The following is a 22116-nucleotide window of genomic DNA, read 5'->3' as shown; positions in this document are numbered from 1 at the left end:
CGATTAGAAGAGCACACGAGGAAGTGCTGCGCATCAGAGAAGCTTTGAAAACCAGTTTCATGACTGGCTAGGCTATGGTGTGACAGTTCAGTTTGTTCCTCCTTGATGAGAACCCTCCTCCTTGGCTGACTCATTCCCTGTAAGTCACCCACCCTCCCCCCTTCGATCACAGCTTGCTTGCAAAGGAAATAAAGTCACTATTGTTTAAAAACCATGTATTCTTTATGAATTGATTATAAAAATAGGGAGAGAACTGACAAGGAACCGGGTGAAGTATGGGAGGAGGGGAGGAGGGGAGGAAGGAAAAGGCCATTTTAAAACTTGTTGAATGACAGCCTGCTGTTGCTTGGGCTGTCCACCGGGGTGGAGTGGCAGGGTGCACGGAGCCTCCCCCACCTTGCGTTCTTGGGCGTTTGGGTGAGCAGGCTATGGAACTTGGAGAGGGGGAAGGGTGGTTAAACAGGAGCTGCAGCGGTACTCTGTGATCCTGCTGCCGTTCTTGACACTCCGCCAGATGTCAGAGCATGTCCGTTTGATCCCGCAGTAGCCCCAGCATTGCATCCTGCCTCCTCTGATCTTCCCGCCGCCACCTCTCATCTCAATTGTCCCTCCGGTCCTCACGTTCGTCCCTCCTGTCCTCACGTTCATTGGCTGCTTTCCTGTACTGTGATACTGTGTCCTTCCATTCATTCAGATGAGCTCTTTCATTGCGGGTTGACTGCATGATCTCAGAGAACATTTCACTGCACATGTGTTTTTTTCACTGCCTTATCTGAGATAGCCTTCGGGATGGAGGAGGGAGGCTTGAAAAATTTGCAGCTGTGGGAGGGAAAAAAGTGAGGTAAGTATTTAAAAAGATACATTTTACAGAACAATGAGTATACTCTTTCACGGTGAACAACACTATTCACCTTACATAGCACACCTGATTTTGGTACAAGGTCCCATTTTGCACCTTAATATTGAGTGCCTGCGGCTTTGGTGTTAGAGATCAGATGGGAAACAGAATTCGGCTCACATGCGGCCATGGTAAGCTATTGTTTTTCGGCTTCTGCAACCTTCATAAAAGTAATGCCCTCCTTTCCCATACCAAGCAAAGCCCATTGAGTGCTGTGGTTTTTGTATTAACGTGCAGCAGCAGAAACCAAACTACCATCCCTCCCCATCCAAACCTCTGGGATGATCGCTTTACCTCTCTCCCCACCGAGTGGCTGGTATTAGGGAAATGCTAGCCAAATGCGAAAAGCTCAGCACCAATCCCCACCCCCGGCTCCAACTGCGGGGAGGATTTCTTTTCAGCCACAGGCAAACAGCCCAGTAGGAACGGCCACCTCTGAATGTCCCCTTAATTAAATTCCCTTATTTCAACCAGGTTACCATGACCAATATCACTCTCCTGAGGATAATACAGAGAGATAAAGATGTTGCTTGAATGCCAGCAAACACCGGGACCATATGCTGCCAGGCTTTGTCATGCAATGATACCAGATTACTTGCTACTAGCATGGCATGGTAAAGTGTCCTATCATGGAGGACAGAATAAGGCTGCTTTCCCGAGAAACCTTCTGCAAAGGCTTTCAGAGTACCTCCAGGAGAGCTTCATGAAGATGTCCCTGGAGGATTTCTGCTCCATCCCCAGACATGTTAACAGACTTTTCCAGTAGCTGTACTGGCCACGAATGCATCCCAAGTCCTCAGGGCAAATTAATCCTTAAAAAACGTTTTCTTTTAAACCATGTTTTATATTTACAAAGGTACACTCACCAGAGGTCCCTTCTACGACTTCATAGTCCGGAATACCACCTTGGGAGGGTTGGGAAGCTATTTCAGTCAGGGTGAGAAAAAGATTCTGGCTGTTGGGGAGAACGGTGTGCTGTGTGCTCTCCTCAAGCTCGTCCTCCTCCTCATCTTCCCTCCTCATCCTCAGGCATGACTGAAAGTACCCCCTCCTCGGAATCTACGGTCAGCAAAAACCACCACAGTGGGGTAGTGGTGGTGCCCCTCCCCCAGAATTGCATGCAGCTCAGCGTAGAAGTGGCATGTCTGCGGCTCTGCCCTGGAGCATCTGTTTGCTTCTTTGGTTTTCTGGTATGCTTGTCTGAGCTCCTTAACTTTCACGTGGCACTGTACTGAGTCCCTATTGTGGCAGCTCTCCATCAGGCCCTTGGAGATTTTTTCAAATGTTTTGGCATTTTGTCTTTTGGAACATAGTTCTGCTAGCACAGAATCGTCTCCCCAATCAGCGATCAGATCCAGTACCTCCCATGCGGTCCATGCTGGAGCTCTTTATCGATTCTCGGACTGCATGGTTACCTGTGCTGATCAGCTCTCCACGCTGGGCAAACAGGAAATGAAATTCAAAAGTTCGCGAGGCTTTTCCTGTCTACCTGGCCAGTGTATCTGAGTTCAGATTGCTGTCCAGAGTGGTCACAATGGTGAACTATGGGATAGCTCCCGGAGGCCAATACCATCGAATTGCGTCCACACTAACCCTAATTCGAACCGGCAATGTCGATTTCAGCGCTACTCCCCTCGTCGGGGAGGAGTACAGAAATTGATTTTAAGAGCCCTTTATGTCGAAGTAAATGGCTTCCTTGTGTGGACGGGTGCAGGGTTAATTCGATTTAACGCTGCTAAATTCGACCTAAACTCGTAGTGTGGACCAGGCCTAAGTCACCCACTACATTGACTTAATAGCTCCATCTCTGCGAGAGGCACAGCACTTTGGTCAATGTAGTTAGGGTGTCACAGTGTCTGTGTAGACGATGCGTTACTTACATTGCCTGCTGGCTGTCAGCCCCAGGTGAGGTTGAGAACTTGAACCCTCCCACTCCACCCTGGCACTGACAGCTCAGACCAGGACAGGGGTGACTCCAGCTGTAAGCCCTGCACAGGGCTGATAGCTGAGGCTGTCTGCCACCAGGCTCCAGTGCTCTGCAGATCCACATTTTTATATCCATGCAGGGCTAGGCAACCTTGGCACAGGTGCCAAAGAAGCACAAGAGCTGATTTTCAGGGGCACTCACACTGCCTGGGTCCTGGCCACCGGTTTGCGGGGCTCTGCATTTTAATTTAATTTTAAGTGAAGCTTCTTAAACATTTTAAAAACCTTATTTACTTTACATATAACAATAGTTTAGTTATATATTATAGACTTATAGAAAGAGACCTTCTAAAAATGTTAAAATGTATTACTGGCATGCAAAACCTTAAATTAGAGTGAATAAATGAAGATTTGGCACACCACTTCTGAAAGGTTGCCGACCCCTGGTGTAAGAATTACAGAAGGCTGTGAAGTTGTTACCCACAAATTAAACTTGACTGAACATGTTACATTCCCAAAGTAGTTAGTCTGTGCAATGCTAGCAAATCCAAGGACCAGATCAAAAAAAAATGCTGTCAACTTAAAAAAAACCAGCTGGTTAGGAATAAACAGGAGCTTGTACATTTATGATCACTTATCATGGTTCCTCTGTCTTCATTCCTGGAGAAGCAATTCCTCCTTGTGCAATGTCTATTTAGCACCATCTCCATCTTCTGGTGGAAATGTTATTATGATATGTCTATTGCACATATGCACAGTTTCTAAAGGAAGATGGAAAGCTGTCTGATGTGACTGAAAGATTAAAAACACATGCCAGTGTCCTGTGGATTAGTGACAAGTGGGTCAGCACAATAGACTACAGAAAATTATGACAGCTTCCAGTCACTTTGAGGAACAAATCTAACCTGAAAACACACTAAGAGAAGAAATGTCTCTTTATATGCCCTGAATTCCACTTTTCCACTACTGGTAACCACAACGCTACATTAATGTGATATCTATAAAATGTTATCTGTCTGCAGCCTCAGTGATTTGGATGTTTATATGTATATGTATTTTGACATATTTAGGTCAACATATTAGACCAACATTGTTTTAGATGTCTATTATATACACACAAAATATTCTGCCTAATATTCCCTTCCCTGTCAATGAAACCATTTTGTAAATAATCTTTTGTCCTGTAAAGGTATTTGGGAAACCTTATGCATTTAAAGGGATAGATCTCTAACTGCACAGATACTGCCATTGCAAACTGCAGCAGGAAGAACAGACTTTAAGAACCTGAGCTAAGAAAACAGTCTGCGCACAGACTGGCTAACCTAGTAAGGAGGGCTTTAAACTAGGTTCGACGGGGACAGGTGAGCAAAGCCCACAGGTAAGTGGGGAACAAGATCTGGGAGATGGGTTGGAAACAGGAGGGAGCACGGGCTATAATGGCAGAGAGAAAGGAGGGTCAGGGCAAAGCTGGGAGGCAAGATCAAACCAGTATCTTAGATGCCTATATACAAATGCAAGAAGTATGGGTAATAAGCAGGAAGAACTGGAAGTGCTAATAAATAAATACAACTATGACATTGTTGGCATTACTGAAACTTGGTGGGATAATACACACGACTGGAATGTTGGTGTGGATGGGTATAGTTTGCTCAGGAAGGATAGACAGGGGAAAAAGGGAGGAGGTATTGCCTTATATATTAAAAATGTACACACTTGGACTGAGGTAGAGATGGACATAGGAGATGGGAGTGTTGAGAGTCTCTGGGTTAGGCTAAACGGGGTAAAAAACACGGGTGATGTCATGCTGGGAGTCTACTACAGGCCACCTAATCAGGTGGAAGAGGTGGATGAGGCTTTTTTCAAACAACTAACAAAATCATCCAAAGCCCAAGATCTGGTGGTGATGGGGAACTTCAACTATCCAGATATATGTTGGGAAAATAACACCGCGAGGCACAGACTATCCAATAAGTTCCTGGACTGCATTGCAGACAACTTTTTATTTCAGAAAGTTGAAAAAGCTACTGGGGGGAAGCTTTTCTAGACTTGATTTTAACAAATAGGGAGGAACTTGTTGAGAATTTGAAAGTAGAAGGAAGCTTGGGTGAAAGTGATCATGAAATAATTGAGTTTGCAATTCTAAGGAAGGGTAGAAGGGAGTACAGCAAAATAGAGACAATGGATTTCAGGAAGGCGGATTTTGGTAAGCTCAGAGAGCTGATAGGTAAGGTCCCATGGGAATCAAGATTGAGGAGAAAAACAACTGAGGAGAGTTGGCAGTTTTTCAAAGGGACGCTATTAAGGGCCCAAAAGCAAGCTATTCCGATGGTTAGGAAAGATAGAAAATGTGGCAAAAGACCACCTTGGCTTAACCACGAGATCTTGCGTGACCTACAAAATAAAAAGGCGTCATATAAAAAATGGAAACTAGGTCAGATTACAAAGGACAAATATAGGCAAATAACACAGGAATGCAGAGGCAAGATTAGAAAGGCAAAGGCACAAAATGAGCTCAAAGTAGCTATGGGAATAAAGGGAAACAAGAAGACTTTTTATCAATACATTAGAAGCAAGAGGAAGACCAAGGACAGGGTAGGCCCACTGCTCAGTGAGGAGGGGGAAACAGTAACGGGAGACTTGGAAATGGCAGAGATGCTTAATGACTTCTTTGTTTCGGTCTTCACTGAGAAGTCTGAAGGAATGTCTAATATAGTGAATGCTTACGGGAAGAGGGTAGGTTTAGAAGATAAAATAAAAAAAGAGCAAGTAAAAAATCACTTAGAAAAGTTAGATGCCTTCAAGTCACCAATGCCTGATGAAATGCATCCTAGAATACTCAAGGAGTTAATAGAGGAGGTATCTGAGCCTCTAGCTATTATCTTTGGGAAATCATGGGAGACGGGGGAGATTCGAGAAGACTGGAAGGGGGCAAATATAGTGCCCATCTATAAAAAGGGAAATAAAAACAACCCAGGAAAATACAGACCAGTTAGTTTAACTTTTGTGCCAGGGAAGATAATGGAGCAGATAATTAAAGAAATCATCTGCAAACACTTGGAAGGTGGTAAGGTGATAGGGAATAGCCAGCATGGATTTGTAAAGAACAAATCGTGTCAAACTAATCTGATAGCATTCTTTGATAGGATAACGAGCCTTGTGGATAAGGGAGAAGTGGTGGATGTGATATACCTAGACTTTAGTAAGGTATTTGATACAGTCTCACATGATATTCTTATAGATAAACTAGGAAAGTACAATTTAGATGGGGCTACTATAAGGTGGGTGCAATACTGGCTGGATAACCGTACTCAGAGAGTAGTTATTAATGGCTCCCAATCCTGCCGGACAGGTATAACAAGTGGGGTTCCGCAGGGGTCTGTTTTGGGACCGGCTCTGTTCAATATCTTCATCAACGATTTAGATGTTGGCATAAAAAGTATGCTTTTTAAGTTTGTGGACGATACCAAACTGGGAGGGATTGCAACTGCTTTGGAGGACAGGGTCAAAATTCAAAACGATCTGGACAAATTGGAGAAATGGTCTGAGGTAAACAGGATGAAGTTCAATAAAGATAAATGCAAAGTGCTCCACTTAGGAAGGAAAAATCAGTTTCACACATACAGAATGGGAGGAGACTGTCTAGGAAGGAGTATGGCAGAAAGAGATCTAGGGGTCATAGTAGACCACAAGCTTAATATGAGTCAACAGTGTGATACTGTTGCAAAAAAAGCAAACGTGATTCTGGGATGCATTAACAGGTGTGTTGTAAACAAGACACGAGAAGTCATTCTTCCGCTTTATTCTGCGCTGGTTAGGCCTGAACTGGAGTATTGTGTCCAGTTCTGGGCACCGCATTTCAAGAAAGATGTGGAATAATTGGAGAGGGTCCAGAGAAGAGCAACGAGAATGATTAAAGATCTTGAGAACATGACCTATGAAGGAAGGCTGAAGGAATTGGGTTTGTTTAGTTTGGAAAAGAGAAGGCTGAGAGGGGACATGATAGCAGTTTTCAGGTATCTAAAAGGGTGTCATCAGGAGGAGGGAGAAAACTTGTTCACCTTAGCCTCCAATGATAGAACAAGAAGCAATGGGCTTAAACTGCAGCAAGGGAGATTTAGGTTGGACATTAGGAAAAAGTTCCTAACTGTCAGGGTAGTTAAACACTGGAATAGATTGCCTAGGGAAGTTGTGGAATCTCCATCTCTGGAGATATTTAAGAGTAGGTTAGATAAATGTCTATTAGGGATGGTCTAGACAGTATTTGGTCCTGCCATGAGGGCAGGGGACTGGACTCGATGACTTCTTGAGGTCCCTTCCAGTCCTAGAGTCTATAAGTCTTCTATCATTTGAGATGAAGGAAGATCTCTTTTGGCTCTCAGTTATAATATAGGTTTTATGATCCATAGGCAGTCAGCAAGAAGAGGGAAACAACATAAGCAGACAGATGGAGAGACTCCTTACTTAATAGATTTCAGTACTGAGGCAAAACTCAAATTCTGCTGTAAGAAAAAGACTGTAATATTAAAGAATAAATACCCAAAAGTGTTAATCTGTAACTGGAAGGTTTTATTTTTTAAACTAATATGCTTTCTGGCTTTTTGTCTTGATTTCCCTGTTCCATATTCCACCTCCCTTTCTGAACTCGTAGTCACCAGCAAGGAACCTTCTGATACAGGATTGAAGCCACATATGTCAATAACCACTTTATGGTTAAGCAGACAGGTTTTTTTTTGCTGCAAAGCTGTTACCCTGCCAGTTTTTCTGTCATCAGTCACATTCAGAGGGGAAGATCATGCCTCCCTACAACCTTAATTACCTAGTCTAGTTGGGAGGATTCTTGATGATCCTTAAGTTACCCGGTAGCCCAAACATCATTTTGATGCAATGACACTGAATATGACACACAAGTTGTCCTGTCGGATAGAGAGTGAATCTGGCAACGTCATTTGGATTGATCTCTGTGGCTGGCATCACTGCCATGATTACCAACAGGCTAAACCCTGCAATTCAGCTGCTATGCCTTGAGGAAGGAATTTCAGGATCTTCTGCAAGCAAATTAGAGGCTAGAGAAGTAACTGTTTTGTTTTGTTTTTTTAACTCAGCACCCTCTCTCATTCTTCCAATAATTCTCAGCACCACCATTGTCCCCAGGATAGCATCCATCCACTACATTAAGGATTGGACCGACTCCCTTCTGAATCTATCAATCCCTCTCCTTAAACCTAAGCAGCAGAGAAAACAAAGAATTGGGTTTGTGTCCATAGGTTTGTATAAAAAAAATCTGTCATGCATTCTTCAAACTTTTTTCCTGTTTGTTTTGTATTTTAGAAATAGCCAGAATATCAAATCTTGTCTTCCTTGATTTTATTGGTAGTCTATTTGGAGGACCAGAAAACTGGACTGGGAGTCAAATTAAATAGGGAGTAACAAAAACAGCAGCAGCAACAAAATAATTTTAAGAGTTGACTAAAAATCCCTTCCTATCTCAGTTTCCATTTTCTTATTACTTATGCTACTACAATCCTACTAGTTCTCCAGTTACACAGTGTCTTTCATAGGAAACAAGGTAATGAGGATTTGTATTTCTAATGTAAAATACTAACTACTTCTGAAACTTCTTTCAGCCCTTCTTTAATCATCATACAGTAGCAAAAATAAATATATTTCTAAAAGGCACAAACCCAACTATTTTCTTTTTACAGGTGACTTTTAATCAACTAAAGGAATAGTTGAGCTGTGTACATCTGCCACTGTGTAAACCCCAAGAAACAAAACACCAAGAAAGACTGAGAATCAAACAAAAACCCAAGTCTTTTGCAACACAGAGCATCAACCCTAGGAAATATAGTCAGTTCCAGAATAATAGCTTTTATCATCAATGTTATTGTGTAAGCATACCACCCACACTCTCTTGTTTTCTATTGATAGTCCTGAGGATGGTGCAGTGCTAATGAACACCACTTTAAAAACCTTTTCCACCCTTTTCTCCTACTCACAGCAGAGTTGGTCCACTGTTCACTCCCAAAAATGCATCTTCTTCAATAACTTTCAGGTATTTGTTCTTGTGCAGGTAGCTGCAGAGAAAAAATACACAATTATCTGGTGACAAAATTATATATCTCCCATGAGCTACCATATGTAAAGAGGAAAGAGGAATATGAACACTCTAGTGAAAAAGAACAAGACTAGAAGCTGCAGGAACCCTGAGTTACCACATGAGCCATTTTCTTTCATTCTTTAAATAAACTTGACAAACAGCCAGTATCTGCCCATGTGAAATATATTTAGTAGCTGTCAGTCCAATTCCTAATGATACAAGTGTCCACATCACAAAAACTACCTCTTCAAGTGGCAACTCCAGTAGACAGGGCCGGCGCAACCCATTAGGCGACCTAGGTGGTCGCCTAGGGTGCTACCATTTGGGGGCGGTGACTGCGCCGGCCGGATCTTCAGCTGCCCCAGTCGTCGGCAGTATTTCGAAGGCGAGGCCTTCCGCCACCTCTGTTGGGGGGGCCATTTTGGGGGTGGGACCTTCCACTGCCTAGGGCACAAAAAAAGCTGGCAGTGCTCCTGCCAGTAAAGGCAATCAAGACTGAATAAGTTATAGATAATGAACACTCTATCTTACGAATGGTCCCTCCAGAGCTGGGTTGAGGCACATTGGCTAAGTAACATGGAGGAAACTTGCCTTGCCACTGCACATATCATACCTATTCTATGCAGACAATTCTGTACAGGATTTTAGTCTTTGGTATGGTCAATTGACACCATTCTCTGGCATTTAAAAACTAGAAAAAGAACTTCTATCAATGCTCATTGAACTTTACCTTTAACTTACGAGTTCATTTTCTGCTCCCATATTATTTATACTCTACCGTGCAGTATTTGAGGCAGAGCTACAGTTACACTTTCGGTTAGAGATAGTTACACATTGTGTTACTGATTGTATATATCGGTATTCTTTCACCTACTTATAAAAGGAGTCCCTCTTCAAAAATAAAAATTAAATAAAATATACATATTTTCATTGTTATTGTTACTCTGTCTTTATTCACAAATATTTTTCAGGTTACCTGGTCTTAATTCAAAATGATACCTATTCCACTTCTCTTCAGTTATAATAAGGAACGTGAGGAGGAAGAGGGGAAAAATGGGGGCCTGGGCTTTGAGAAACAACCACTTCTTTTTAGCTGTGAATGAGAATGGAAGGAGGGGCAATCAGGTCCCAGCGAGCCACCACTATCTGCAGAGAGGAGGCGACATAATGCTTCCTCCCACTTAGTTTCACTAGGAGCGGAAAAGACATGAGTGTGAGGGATGGAAGGAGTTTTAAGTCAAGTAAAAAGCATTTTAGTTCACCTGTTGAACCACATTTTTAAAAGCAGCCTCTGCATTTCCATGCCCACCTTAGCCAATCAACATTTTAAGTACTGTCAGTTATTTTGCTTTGTATAAAATGAGCCCAATTAACAAGTCTCAGGAACAATGAATAAACTCAGATAAAGTCTTACCATTCTGAACATTTCAATCTTTTTTCAGGAAAAAGCCAAGAGACGTTCCCTCAAGTAAACTAAACCCTCCATCCCAAACACACATGTACACCATACACACCAAATATTCCCCCTAAGCAAATCTGGGGGGTGGGAGGAGGAGGGTTAAAGCTTTGGTATCCCCAGCCTCAGACCTGAGGAGGCAAATGACATGAGTGGACACATCAGAGACCTGTAGTAAAACACCACCCACGCAGAGTTTGAGTTTGAGAATACATATTTCAGCTGCCCTAAGGTTTGCATAACCAAAATGGCCTCCCATGTACATGTAACAATGTAGAGATCAGACTGAAGCTCCTTTGAAAGAAGGGGAGAGAAAGGATGAACTTGAAGGAAAAAACAACCAAAGAAACCTCTACCATGATGTCATCAACAAAATCTATGTTCTAAAATTCTGGAGAAACAAACAATTTCCCTCCATCATTTGGACACTTTCCTAAAGCCTGTAGCAACACAGTGTTCTCTCATCCCTACACATGAGCCATGTAAACAAGACAAGGCCACCTTTCATTCCACATCACTCTGGCACTTGAAACATCAGAGAAAATACAGATATAGGTAGCAGTGCATATGCATTTCAGAGAGACAGGGTAGCACACTGCATAATCAAAGAAATACCACAAAATGCTTATTGAACACTCAAGAAGTTACCATAATACAGCAACAGAACAATAATAGCTAAACTAGTGCTACTCAACATTACAAAGAAAGTGGCCAACCTACCCAGCCAGAGGATACATCTTCGGTATCAGTTGCATTTCAATTTAGCTAAATCCTTGCACTTTTCCTTAAACTGAAGTTTAGGTAACTTTTGAAATATCTGGCTTATTGTTGCAGGTAATTCATTCCAGTAGCAAACTGCTCTAGAAAGGTCAGACATTTTACACCAGATAGTTTCTTTCCCAGTGGACTAATATATTTTAGCATATCTGATTTGACTTAAGATTACTTTTCAGAGAAGAAATTCTCAGAATAAGGCAGTGGTTTCAATAATTCCACAATTTATGGGTAGACAGTGGGAAAGAATAAATACCTAATAAAACAGCAGTATACACACACAACAACAATAATGTGACAAATTTGTGGCCATCTAGGACTTTGTGATTGGCATACTGCTGCTGATCAGAAATTCACAACAGCAGATTCGCCTACTTTAGGAGCACAGGGTTCCTATCACTTCTTCAGCTGCTAGTGACATAGGGCCTATGACAACAGTTGAGCAGTTCTGATTCCATTCAGGAGAGAATAGTTTTACACATACTCAGTAGGTAGTTCATTACAATATTTAATAATTAAAGCTCACAAATTATCTGGAAGATAGACAAGTATTGTCTCCATTTTACAGATGAGCTCAGATAAATTAAGTGACTTGCCCAAGGCCATGTATCATAGGAGTGGTAACTTGATATTGAGTCCCTGGCTCTAATATTTAGCTCACACTTCCTCTCTAATAGACCAGACAGGTCATCAGTCTTTGCACAGCTGGAGTTCCCTGTCTCCCACAAGATAGGAGGATTTCTACATTTGTTAGAACCTTCAAGATTTCCCCCTACACATTCATTTTACATCTTCCTATCCTTCATGTCAATCAAAACTAAACTGGACTTCCTTTGCAATCTGCCAAAGCACTTCGTTATTCAATGAGTGGGGTCACTATAATAGCAAAAGTTCACTCCCTCTTCACCCAAGAACCTACCACATGAGCATCCTGTCTGTAACATTTCTAGTTCTCAAGAGTTCAAGAACAGTACTGAGTTCTGAATTCAGCTCTGTTGCAGAGCAATAAGGAAAGCTAGTGCTAGGCTCGCCTGAACATCTGTAATTTATATGCAATTTTTCAATACTTTCTCTCACCAACACATAGTCAGAAAGCTGGAGAGCCAGATACCAATGACCAGTTCGAGAAAACTGACTGTTTCACAGATGACTGTAACAGATATCATCACTACTTATATAGCTGAGGTGGTGCTGTAGATTCAGAGCTTATGCCCTATGGCCACATCTTGAGTCACATACATTCTGGATATTTTCAAGGGTTATAATGATTTCTAGTAGAACAACACAAAAGCCCCCAAACAGGTCTTTCCTAACACATTGCTCACATGTTCATTTAGTGTATCTGTACAAAAAGTACTTTGAGAGCTTCAGATGAATAGCATTACAGAAATCTAACTATTTATTATTAAAATACCAGATATTTCAAATCACCAACACTCCATCAGGATTAATGTTATCTCAAGGCTAACCATTTTCATTTTGACATTCAACTTCAAATCCCAGTTACAGCAGTGGTTCTAATAAATTTTTGTCTACAAAGCATGGTGGTCATTGCTGTGCGTGTTTGTGCATTCACAAAAGCATAACATCAGATTAAACCACATTGAAATCACTGGGAATTTTTCCTGCAGAAGGAGTGCACAATTAGACTCTTAATTAGGAACTTAATGGCAGTAGCCATGAGGTCATCACGTAGGCTACGACGACACATGGATAAAAATCTTGAAGCTGGTCTGGATTTGCTGACTTGGGCTTGTGGGGCTTGGGCTCCTGGGCTGAAAAAACATTGTAGAGATGTGTGGACCTGGGCTGGAGCCCAAACTCTGGGACTCTGCTGGAGTGGAGAATCCCAGAGCTCAGGCTCCAGCCTGAGCCTGAATATCTACACAGTGATTTTTAGCCTTGCAGCCTGAGCTGCATGAGTATGAGTCAGCTCATTTGGACCAGCCATGGGTAGGTGTCATGGTATAAACCCCCACTCTGAACCTTAGTGTCCAAAAGATGGGGTACCAGCATGAATTCCTCTAAGCTCAATTACCAGCTTAGTACTTGTAGAGTGCCACCAACCAAGAATTCCAATGCCTGGTACACTCTGGTCCCCCCAAAACCTTGCCCGGGGACCCCCAAGACCCAGACCCTCTGGATCTTAACACAAGGAAAGTAAACCCTTTCCCTCACCGTTGCCTCTCCCAGGTTTCCCCTCCCTGGGTTACCCTGGAAGATCACTGTGACTCAAAACTCCTTGAATCTCAAAACAGAGAGGAAAATTCACCTTCCCCCCTCCTTCTCTCTCCCCCTCCCAGACTCTCCCTGAGAGAGAAAGTAATCCTATCACAGAGAGAAATTAACCTCTCTCTCCCCCTTCCCTCCTTTCTCCCCACCAATTCCCTGGTGGATCCAGACCCAGTCCCCTGGGGTCTCACCAGAATAAAAAAACAAATAGGTTCTTAAACAAGAAAAGCTTTTAATTAAAGAAAGAAAAAACAGTAAAAATTATCTTTGTAAATTCAAGATGGAATATGTTACAGGGTCTTTCAGCTATAGACACTGGGAATACCCTCCCAGCCTAAGTATACAAGTACAAATTAAAATCCTTTCAGCAAAATACAAATTTGAACTCCTTCCAGCCAAATACTCATTTGCAAATAAAGAAAACAAACATAAGCCTAACTCGCCTTATCTACCTAGTACTTACTATTCTGAGTACATAAGAGCCTGTATCAGAGAGATTGGAGAGAAACCTGGTTGCACGTCTGGTCGCTCTCAGAACCCAGAGAGAACAACAACCAAAAACTAACAGCACACACAAAAATTTCCCTCCCTCAAGATTTGAAAGTATCCTGTCCCCTGATTGGTCCTCTGGTCAGGTGACAGCCAGGCTCATTGATCTTGTTAACCCTTTACAGGGAAAAGAGATATGAAGTACTTCTGTTCTATTAACTCTTACTTATCTGTTTATGACAGTAGGTCTTTTATCTCTGTGAAGATGTACCCTAAACTGCAGTTAAAATCTAGTGGTTGGCCTGTGTCAGCTTACTCAGGCTCATGGGGCTAGTGGCTTTTTAATTGCAGTGTAGATCCTCAGGCTTAGGTTCATGCTGGATCCTAGGCTCTAGGACCTTGCAAGGTGGAAAGGTCCTAGAACTCAGGCTGGAGCCCAGGCCAAAATGTCTATACTCCAATTAAACAGCTCCTTTAGCCTTAGCTCTGTGAGCCCAAGTCAGCTGGCACAACCCAGCCGCAGGTTTTTAAAAAAAGAACTAGATAAGTTCATGGAGGATAGGTCCATTAACGGCTATTAGCCAGAATGGGCAGGGGTGCAAAACCATGCTCTGAAGCATCCCTAGCTTCTGTTTGCCAGAAGCTGTGAATGTGTGATGGGATGGATCACTTGATAATTACTTGCTCTGTTCATTCCCTCTGAAACAACTGACATTGGCCACTGTGAGAAGACAGGATAATGGGCTAGGTGAACCACTGGTGTGACCCAGTATGGTCATATGTATGTTCTTATGTTTCATTGCAGTGTAGTCATATCTTCAGAGACCCAAGGACTTCCAGACTACTAAGTCAATAGAAACCAATATAAGCAGGCAATATTAGAAGGAACCTCCACATGCATATATACAGTTATAGTGCATTCATATCTGAGATTTTTTTGCGATGTTTGTTGTTATACATTGGGCATTAGGCAGTAGTAATATAATCTGGAATTCAGTTTGATTAGGTCCAGTGTCCTTCGCATTCCCAAAACTCTTTAGAGAAAAACAGCTAGCTGTTTTATAGCACTTTTAATCTGAAGATCTCAGAGTGCTTTGCAAAAGAGGTAACTTGGTAAGTATCCTTATTTCCTGAATAAACTCAGGCAGAGAGATGAAATGACTTCCCTGAGGTCAGTGGCAGAGCTATGAACACAACTCAAATCTCCCGAGCCTAGTTGACTGCTCTAATCATTAGACTACACTGCCTACAAGAGGCCAACATTTGGTGAAGAACTAAAGGTCCATAGGGGAGCACAGATCAAGTCTATAGACTCAAGTCTTGAAAATGCAGGCAATTGAATCGGTTTAGCTGTAAAGTGTGCAAATTAGTCTGCAAACCATAATGTTTGTGTATTGAAAATTACAAAGGACCTAATCCTGGCCCCGTTGAAGTCAATGGCAAAATTGACTTCACTGGGCACAAGTCCATACTTCTCACTGTAGTCAAGTCAGAAGATGCAAATATTTCACCTGAGCTATAAAACACAAGTACATAGTGAGCACTGGAATAGATTTTCTCCATATTATTTGTTAGGCATAACACATACCTAATTCCCTGCATGCCACCAAGGAAATCTCTCATAGCCTGTCCTCTCATCTGCTGTCATGTGAAACAAGCCCTAGTTCTGCTACAACACTACATAAGGGATTAGTATCTCCCTTTATCTGATGCTTTATGGAGAAATTTGGGAGCCACTCTCATATCTTGTCAATGTTGACCCAGTGGCTTTAGTATCTTGAGCTACTGCTTCACTATTGCTATTTCCCCCTTTCATTTCCTGCCTGAAAATCTAACACTGAGTATCTTTAAAAATCAAAAAACAGAACAAGAGCAAAGGATTAATCAGAGCCTTCAACATCTTCACTGTAGCTGTGACTGAAGCAAGAGAAAACCTCTTTGCCCTAAGCACTAGATATCATTGTACAACTAAATAATTGCATTCAATTTTGCAATATTTTTCTCTGACATTTAAGACACCACTGGGAGTAATAAAGTTGAAAGAAAACAGTTCAGATCTGCCAATAAAACTAGACAGATTCTCAAACCTACAAAGTCATCCAGAGACCAATGGCATGTTTATAATAATCCCTTAATGAGGAGGGGCTTCACTGTTGCCTGCCAGTTTGAGCATACATGAGTCAGGCCCATCAGAATGTAGGATCTCCTGATACTAATTGATTTCAGTTGTTTAAGTCCTTTTTGTTTTGTTTAATAGGTACCCAATTTAAATGGAAAAGGAATATACTCTCCTTGTTAATTTCTGCTTTGACTGAAGGCATTTATGTACAGCTGGCTTAGTCTCTTCCAACAGCTTCCTTGTCCTTGTTTACATTTCTTGTCTAAGTGTACTCTAACTTCTTTCGCTCACATTCATCATGAGCCAAGACCAAATTAAAAACTTCAATGCTCTTGTTCACCTATTAACTTTTTAAAAATAGCTTTAAGTGAATGTGAATATCCAGATGATGTGAGGGACCGTGCTAAGGAACTTCCTTCTCAATCCCTCCATTCTTCCGCAAATATCTGTCAATGTTGATAGCATAATCACTCTCTGAAGTCATGCCTGCCTATTATCTGAGTGTAATCCTTGACTCCAACCTCTCACCCTGTATACATCCAGGCTATGTCCAAATTATGCTTCTTCCTTCCTACCATTTTCAAGATCCAATCTTGTGTCCACACTGCATAAAAACTTTCTCTGTGTCCACACTGCATAAAAACTTTTGTCCAGACACTTAGTATTGCCCATCTTGGTTACTGCAACCTATTCCTCTCAAGCCTTCCTGACACTGATCTCCGGTCAGTTCTGAATGACCTTTCTGACCTGCTGGTCTGAACACGTCGTCCTAGAGCTGGCTAAAAAAACTGAAAAACAATTCTAAAGTTGTTTCTTTCTCAAAGGGTATGACTTTTCCCCCCCATTTAAAAAAAAGTTGTCAAATATTTTTTTCAAAATTTTGGTTTCTTGCTTCCTAACAGTTTTTCATTTCTGACACTGATTGCAATATAATGAATGATTTCTGGGATTTCTTCTCTCTTGCTTTTTATTTTTTTCCTTTTGCTACTTTGTAACTTTTCAAAACTTCTACTTTTGAAGTGCTATGGAGTGGCAGAGTTAGATTCTCATTTTTCCTTTTGCCACTTCACAACTTTTCAGAAGTTGAGGAAGTACTGAAAATCAATAGAATGGTAAAAGTAAAAATGCAAAAAGTGAAAAAATAACTCCCATAATTCATTATATTTCAAAACCCTGAAAATTCAAATTTTTAAAATTTGAAATGTAGATGAAAAACTAAAATGTAAAAAAAAAGAAGTGTTTTACCAAAATGTTTTATTCTTAAAAAGGATATAATTCTGCTGGGGAAAAAAGTTTCAAATACAACATTTCAAGCAGTTCTATGCCATCTCTGAATCACTCCAATGGCCTCCCTTTTCCCACTGCATCTTATGCAAACCTCTAGACCCTATCTTTATGGCTCTCCACATTTTCCCTAGCACCATCTTCTCTATAATCACGTCAGTTTTCATTGCTTGTTTGTCCACTTCTCCCAAAAGCACCTTCACACTTCTTCCATACTGCCCCAATGCATGCTATGCCCTCCTCAAATTAATCTGTAAAGGCATTACCTGCCCTCCTTTAAATATCTCGAGATTTCTCTTCTACCATGATGCCTGCAGTAAGTAAGCAACTGATAATGGCTAGGTAAGTGATCAGTTAGGATTACTGACATCATTAATGTCTTGTTTATATCCTAAAAAATCATTAAGAATAAAGAAAAGTTATTTACTGGTAGTTTTTTGAGATGTGTTGTGCATATATAAAAATTGGTGCTCAGGCACCCCATGTACTCAATATCAAAATCTTTTGGCCCGCAGTGTTCATTGGGATTGTACATGTGCCTTGAATGTCCTCGTAACCTGCACGGAGGGTATATAAGGCGAAGAGCCCAACTGCCAGCCACTCTGTTCCTTCCCCACCAGAGAATCCCAATGTCATAGGACTCCATGGCAGAAGGGAAGGAGAGAGTGTCATGGAATATATAATATGGACAGTACATCTCAAAGAACTCCAGTTTCTGATTTTCTTTCTTTGAGTGCTTGCCCATATTTATATATTCCACTCATAGTGACTCACAAGCAGTGATTCAATGTAAGCTGATGGGAGCTTAGAATCTAAGTGAATAAAGATCACAGCACAACTTTGCCAAAAGATATTTACAAATTTGATGTTTCTATGATGGAGTAATGTCTTGTAAAAGTATGAATTGATCCCCAGGTTTCTCTCTTATAGATGTCCATAATAGAGATATTTTGTAAAGTTACTGCTGATGCTCCCTGAGCTCTAAAGGAATGAGCACTCATTGGTGTTAGGAGTGTTAGTGATGATAGTGTAGTATTTAGGCCTGTATATTTGCCTGAGAAAGAATTTTGGGTCTTGTTTGCCCGTTTGACATTTTTATATTCTTACTAATGTGTGAACAAAGACACTGTGTGTTATATCTACCCACAAGCAGATGGAGTGACAAGAGATAAGAGATAGTGCTAAAGTGTTGCTGGGTAGAGTGGGAGTTTAATATATGAGCATACGCTTGAAGGATAGTTCTTCCTCAACTCCTCTCTCTAGATTAGGTCAAGCAACCAGTCGGGAGGGGTAAGGAGGATGAGGGGAAGAGAAGGTATAAGAAACACTAAAAGCCAAAGAAATGCTTGTCCCTAAGCAAAGTACAACCTCACTCCTTACCCCACCCATGGGAAACAAAAGAGGTGGTATTGCAGCCCCAAAATGGAACATGACCATAAATTGTAAGGGGTGGGACCAGGGGCACGCATTACACATATAGTTATGTCTGATAAGGAAAGGTTAAGGAGGACACTGGGAAAAAGATTGTACTGTCATGCAGAGCTATGGTTGTGCTTGCTTGATTAACCCCATTGCATTGCCTGCACTTTGGACTTCTGGTCTTCTGCTTTATCTGCATGAGAAGAACCAGGGAACCAGAGGAGGGTGAAGGGAAAGCCCTTAACCAGGGAAGGGTGAAGGGAAAGCCCTTAACAATTGGCAGCTGTTAAAAACTAGAGATTCTGGTACTGGATAAGTATAGAAAATGTTGTCCCTGCAAAGGAGCATGGTATTTAAAAAACAAAACCCTAACGTAGCAGTAGTTTGCCTCAAAATCTTCACAAGTCCACAATAGCATCATTAATAGGGAGAACTATTTTCCTAGGTGTAGCTGAATGAAGTATGTCAATCATTTTGTGAGAATGTCCCTGAATCTCGTCAACAAGGGTTTGAAGACACTCAACCTTTCTCTAGTAAGTTTTGAAAAATTACCAGTTGCAATGGGGCAGCAGGAATTACAACTTGTCAGACAATAAGAATAATAAGAATAATAGGTCCCATCAAATCACCAGCTTGAAGTGGGACTTTGTCAGACATCTCCTCCACTTGAGGAGGACCTTGAGAAGGCGAAGAGCAGGCTGAGTAGCTGAAGCAGGAGAAGGATTTTTTTCCTGAGGGGTAGCACAGAGGTATGATGTTCTGGCCTGTTTGAACCCCATAGATTTCAGAAGGGAGATGCAGGCATATTGCAAGGGAAGGTCCAACAGCAAAGAGGTAGGAATCCATGGGGCAAGACAGTGATAGTCACTGTGGAAATTTACAGGAGAAGAGTCTCTTGAACATCTACAAAACCTGTAAGAGGCAAAAGGAGATTCCCTTGAGGAATATGTAAATGACTCCTGCACCCTGTCTTGTAATCCTAAGGAAGATATAATGAAGTACTCTGCATCCAATGGTGAGGTGGAAGAAGCTGGACTAGTCGTCTGTACCAGTAGACCCTGTGCAGTTGGACTTTGAAACACACTCAGTGCCAAAAAAGGTACCAGTATTGAAGAGATGATACTGAGAAAAATAGAGACAAGTCTCCTCCAACACCTGCAAGCCTCCCTGTACCACATACTTTGTCAGTACTAAATGGTGCAGGGAAGCCAGCATAAGAAACAGTGGAGTCAATGGTGCTGATGTACTGAGTGGAGCACAGCAGTCATTGCTGGTACTAAAAGAATTGTAACAGAGATCATTTGTACCAAGGAAACATTAATAGACAATATGGCAGGAGCCAGCACCAAAGATGCAGGCAATTTTACATACCACTGTGGTACTGAAACACCAACAGTGTGATCTTTTTTAGTTCCACAGCAGCCATACTAGACTTAATTCTCTTTACACTAAGAACAGTGAAGGGAACCAGACCACTTGTTAAAGGAGACTTTCACTGGTGATCTGCCACTAACTTTTCCAGAACAGTGCTCCTCTTTTTTTGTCAGTTCTTTCTGAGACAGAAATTGGAGCCTTACATGACAGCTTTGGAAGCTGGCAGACACTGAGCTAACAGATGTACTCCTGGAAATAGGAAGATCTTTCCAAGTGGAGTCAGAGATACCAGGGTTTGAAGCTGGAATCATGGATCAATCAAGCAAAGACATTTTCAGGTGAGGTTCTTTGACATTTAATGCTCTCTCTGAGAAAGACTTGCAGACTGTTCATATACTGGGGATGTGGGACCTCCCTTGGCACTCAAAAAAAGGCATCATGTATGGTCCTCATTTATGGGCAATGCACTCTCACAATAGAGGCAGTACCTAAATCTGGAGGATTTAGGGTTTGACATGTCTAACCTGCAGTACCAGGAGAATTATTAAATATACCTGATAAAAAGTGAAAAAAGAAAATAAAATCTATCAGAAGTATTTGCCAACAAGCAAAAAACCTAATTCTAATAATTAACAATATGAGTGAAAATAGGAATATATACACTAGGGTACAAAAAGCTAAGCTCATGAGAATGACAACAAGTAATTCTGTCTCGCAGACATGGGTGGTGAGCAGCAATGGAGTAACATTTGGGCTGCTCTACCCTGTATCTCTTTGTTGCAGGGCATGAAAACATTCAGGGCACATGCATGGCCACACTGGACACCGCTGGATAAAAGACTCCAATTCTCAATCACATGGGGCGCATGTAGACCATGAGTGGAATATATATGGACAAGCATTCAAAGAACTGCTAATAGTGCACATAACTACTCTCCATAATAGATTTATGTGAATAACTGATTTTTTCCATTAGTTGGCAGTTCCAAAAAATAACAATAATAAAATAAATTATTTTTAGGTTGACCTAAAATAGAATATTTTTGGAATTTTCAACAAATTGAAGCTTGTGAAAAAAATTAGTTTTGGATCAAACAAAACATTTTATTCAACTCCAAACTAAACTTTTTAATTTAATTGTGGCAACTTTTTTTTAAATAAAAGCAAATGTCAATTATCCAGTGGTTAGAGCACTCACCGGGAATATGGAGACCCACGTTTGAGACTCCACTCTAGAGCAGAAACTGAAACCCAGGTCTCTACCCTCTCAACTGCATGCCCTAACCACCAGGCTATAATGTATTCTGTGACAGGTCTCTCAATCTCTCCTAATAAAGCTGTTCCACTTGGTATAAATAAATAAATATTCATTGGCCCAGGCACAAAATAAAAATGACTCTCTAGCTTGGTGGTTAGGACACTCAACTGGAAGATGTGGGACACCTAGGTTCTAGTCTCTGCTCTTTAGTGAGGATTCACACCTAGGTCTTCTATATCTCAGGTGAGTGCCCTAATCACTGGGCTTCTTGTTATAAAGGGATATTGACATCACCACTTCCCTTCCTTCTCGGTTTTGTGAATGGCGTCTAAAAGTTGGAGTTAGGCACCTAAGCCCACTTGTGCTTCAAGCCCAAAATATCAACAAGTTTCATATAGAAATGAACTGTTTTGACATTTCTTTCTTTGATTGAAAATTTGTTGCAATTGACACAAATTCACAAAAACAATGAGGAGTCCGGTGGCACCTTAAAGTCTAACAGATTTATTTGGGTATAAGCTTTCATGGGTAAAAAAACCCCAGTTCTTCAGATGCACATAATGTTTTGGTTGTCCCAAGTCAGCATTTTTCAGTGAAAAAAATTTAAGCCACACATTTCACCAAGCTCTACTCCATAACCACATGCTCCTGGTGTTTTCTTTCCCTTTAGCCAACTTCTTGCAACTCTTTCCTCTCTTTGGGTCAGGTTTGAGGCACATTGGATAGGCAGTGCAGGGGAAGCTTACACTATTGCTATTCATCCTGTGCCTTTTCTGGGAATTAGGAAAAG

General features: G+C 41.4%; 1 protein-coding gene across 2 annotated transcripts in view; it reads right to left on the bottom strand.

Moving 5' to 3' along the window:
• The window catches only part of TSHR (thyroid stimulating hormone receptor), a 232336-nt gene that overhangs the window by 14714 nt on the left and 195506 nt on the right, over positions 1–22116 (bottom strand). For both annotated transcript variants that reach the window (XM_050953256.1, XM_050953257.1), the window contains one exon: positions 8821–8898. In XM_050953256.1, coding sequence (XP_050809213.1) covers positions 8821–8898 — 78 coding nt within the window. The remainder of the gene's footprint in view (positions 1–8820; positions 8899–22116) is intronic.

The sequence above is a fragment of the Gopherus flavomarginatus genome, chromosome 5 (assembly GCF_025201925.1).
Source record: "Gopherus flavomarginatus isolate rGopFla2 chromosome 5, rGopFla2.mat.asm, whole genome shotgun sequence".
In the NCBI taxonomy this organism is placed as follows: domain Eukaryota; kingdom Metazoa; phylum Chordata; order Testudines; family Testudinidae; genus Gopherus; species Gopherus flavomarginatus.
The sequence above is the reverse complement of the archived record's forward strand: the minus strand, read 5'-3'. Positions and strand labels throughout refer to the sequence as shown.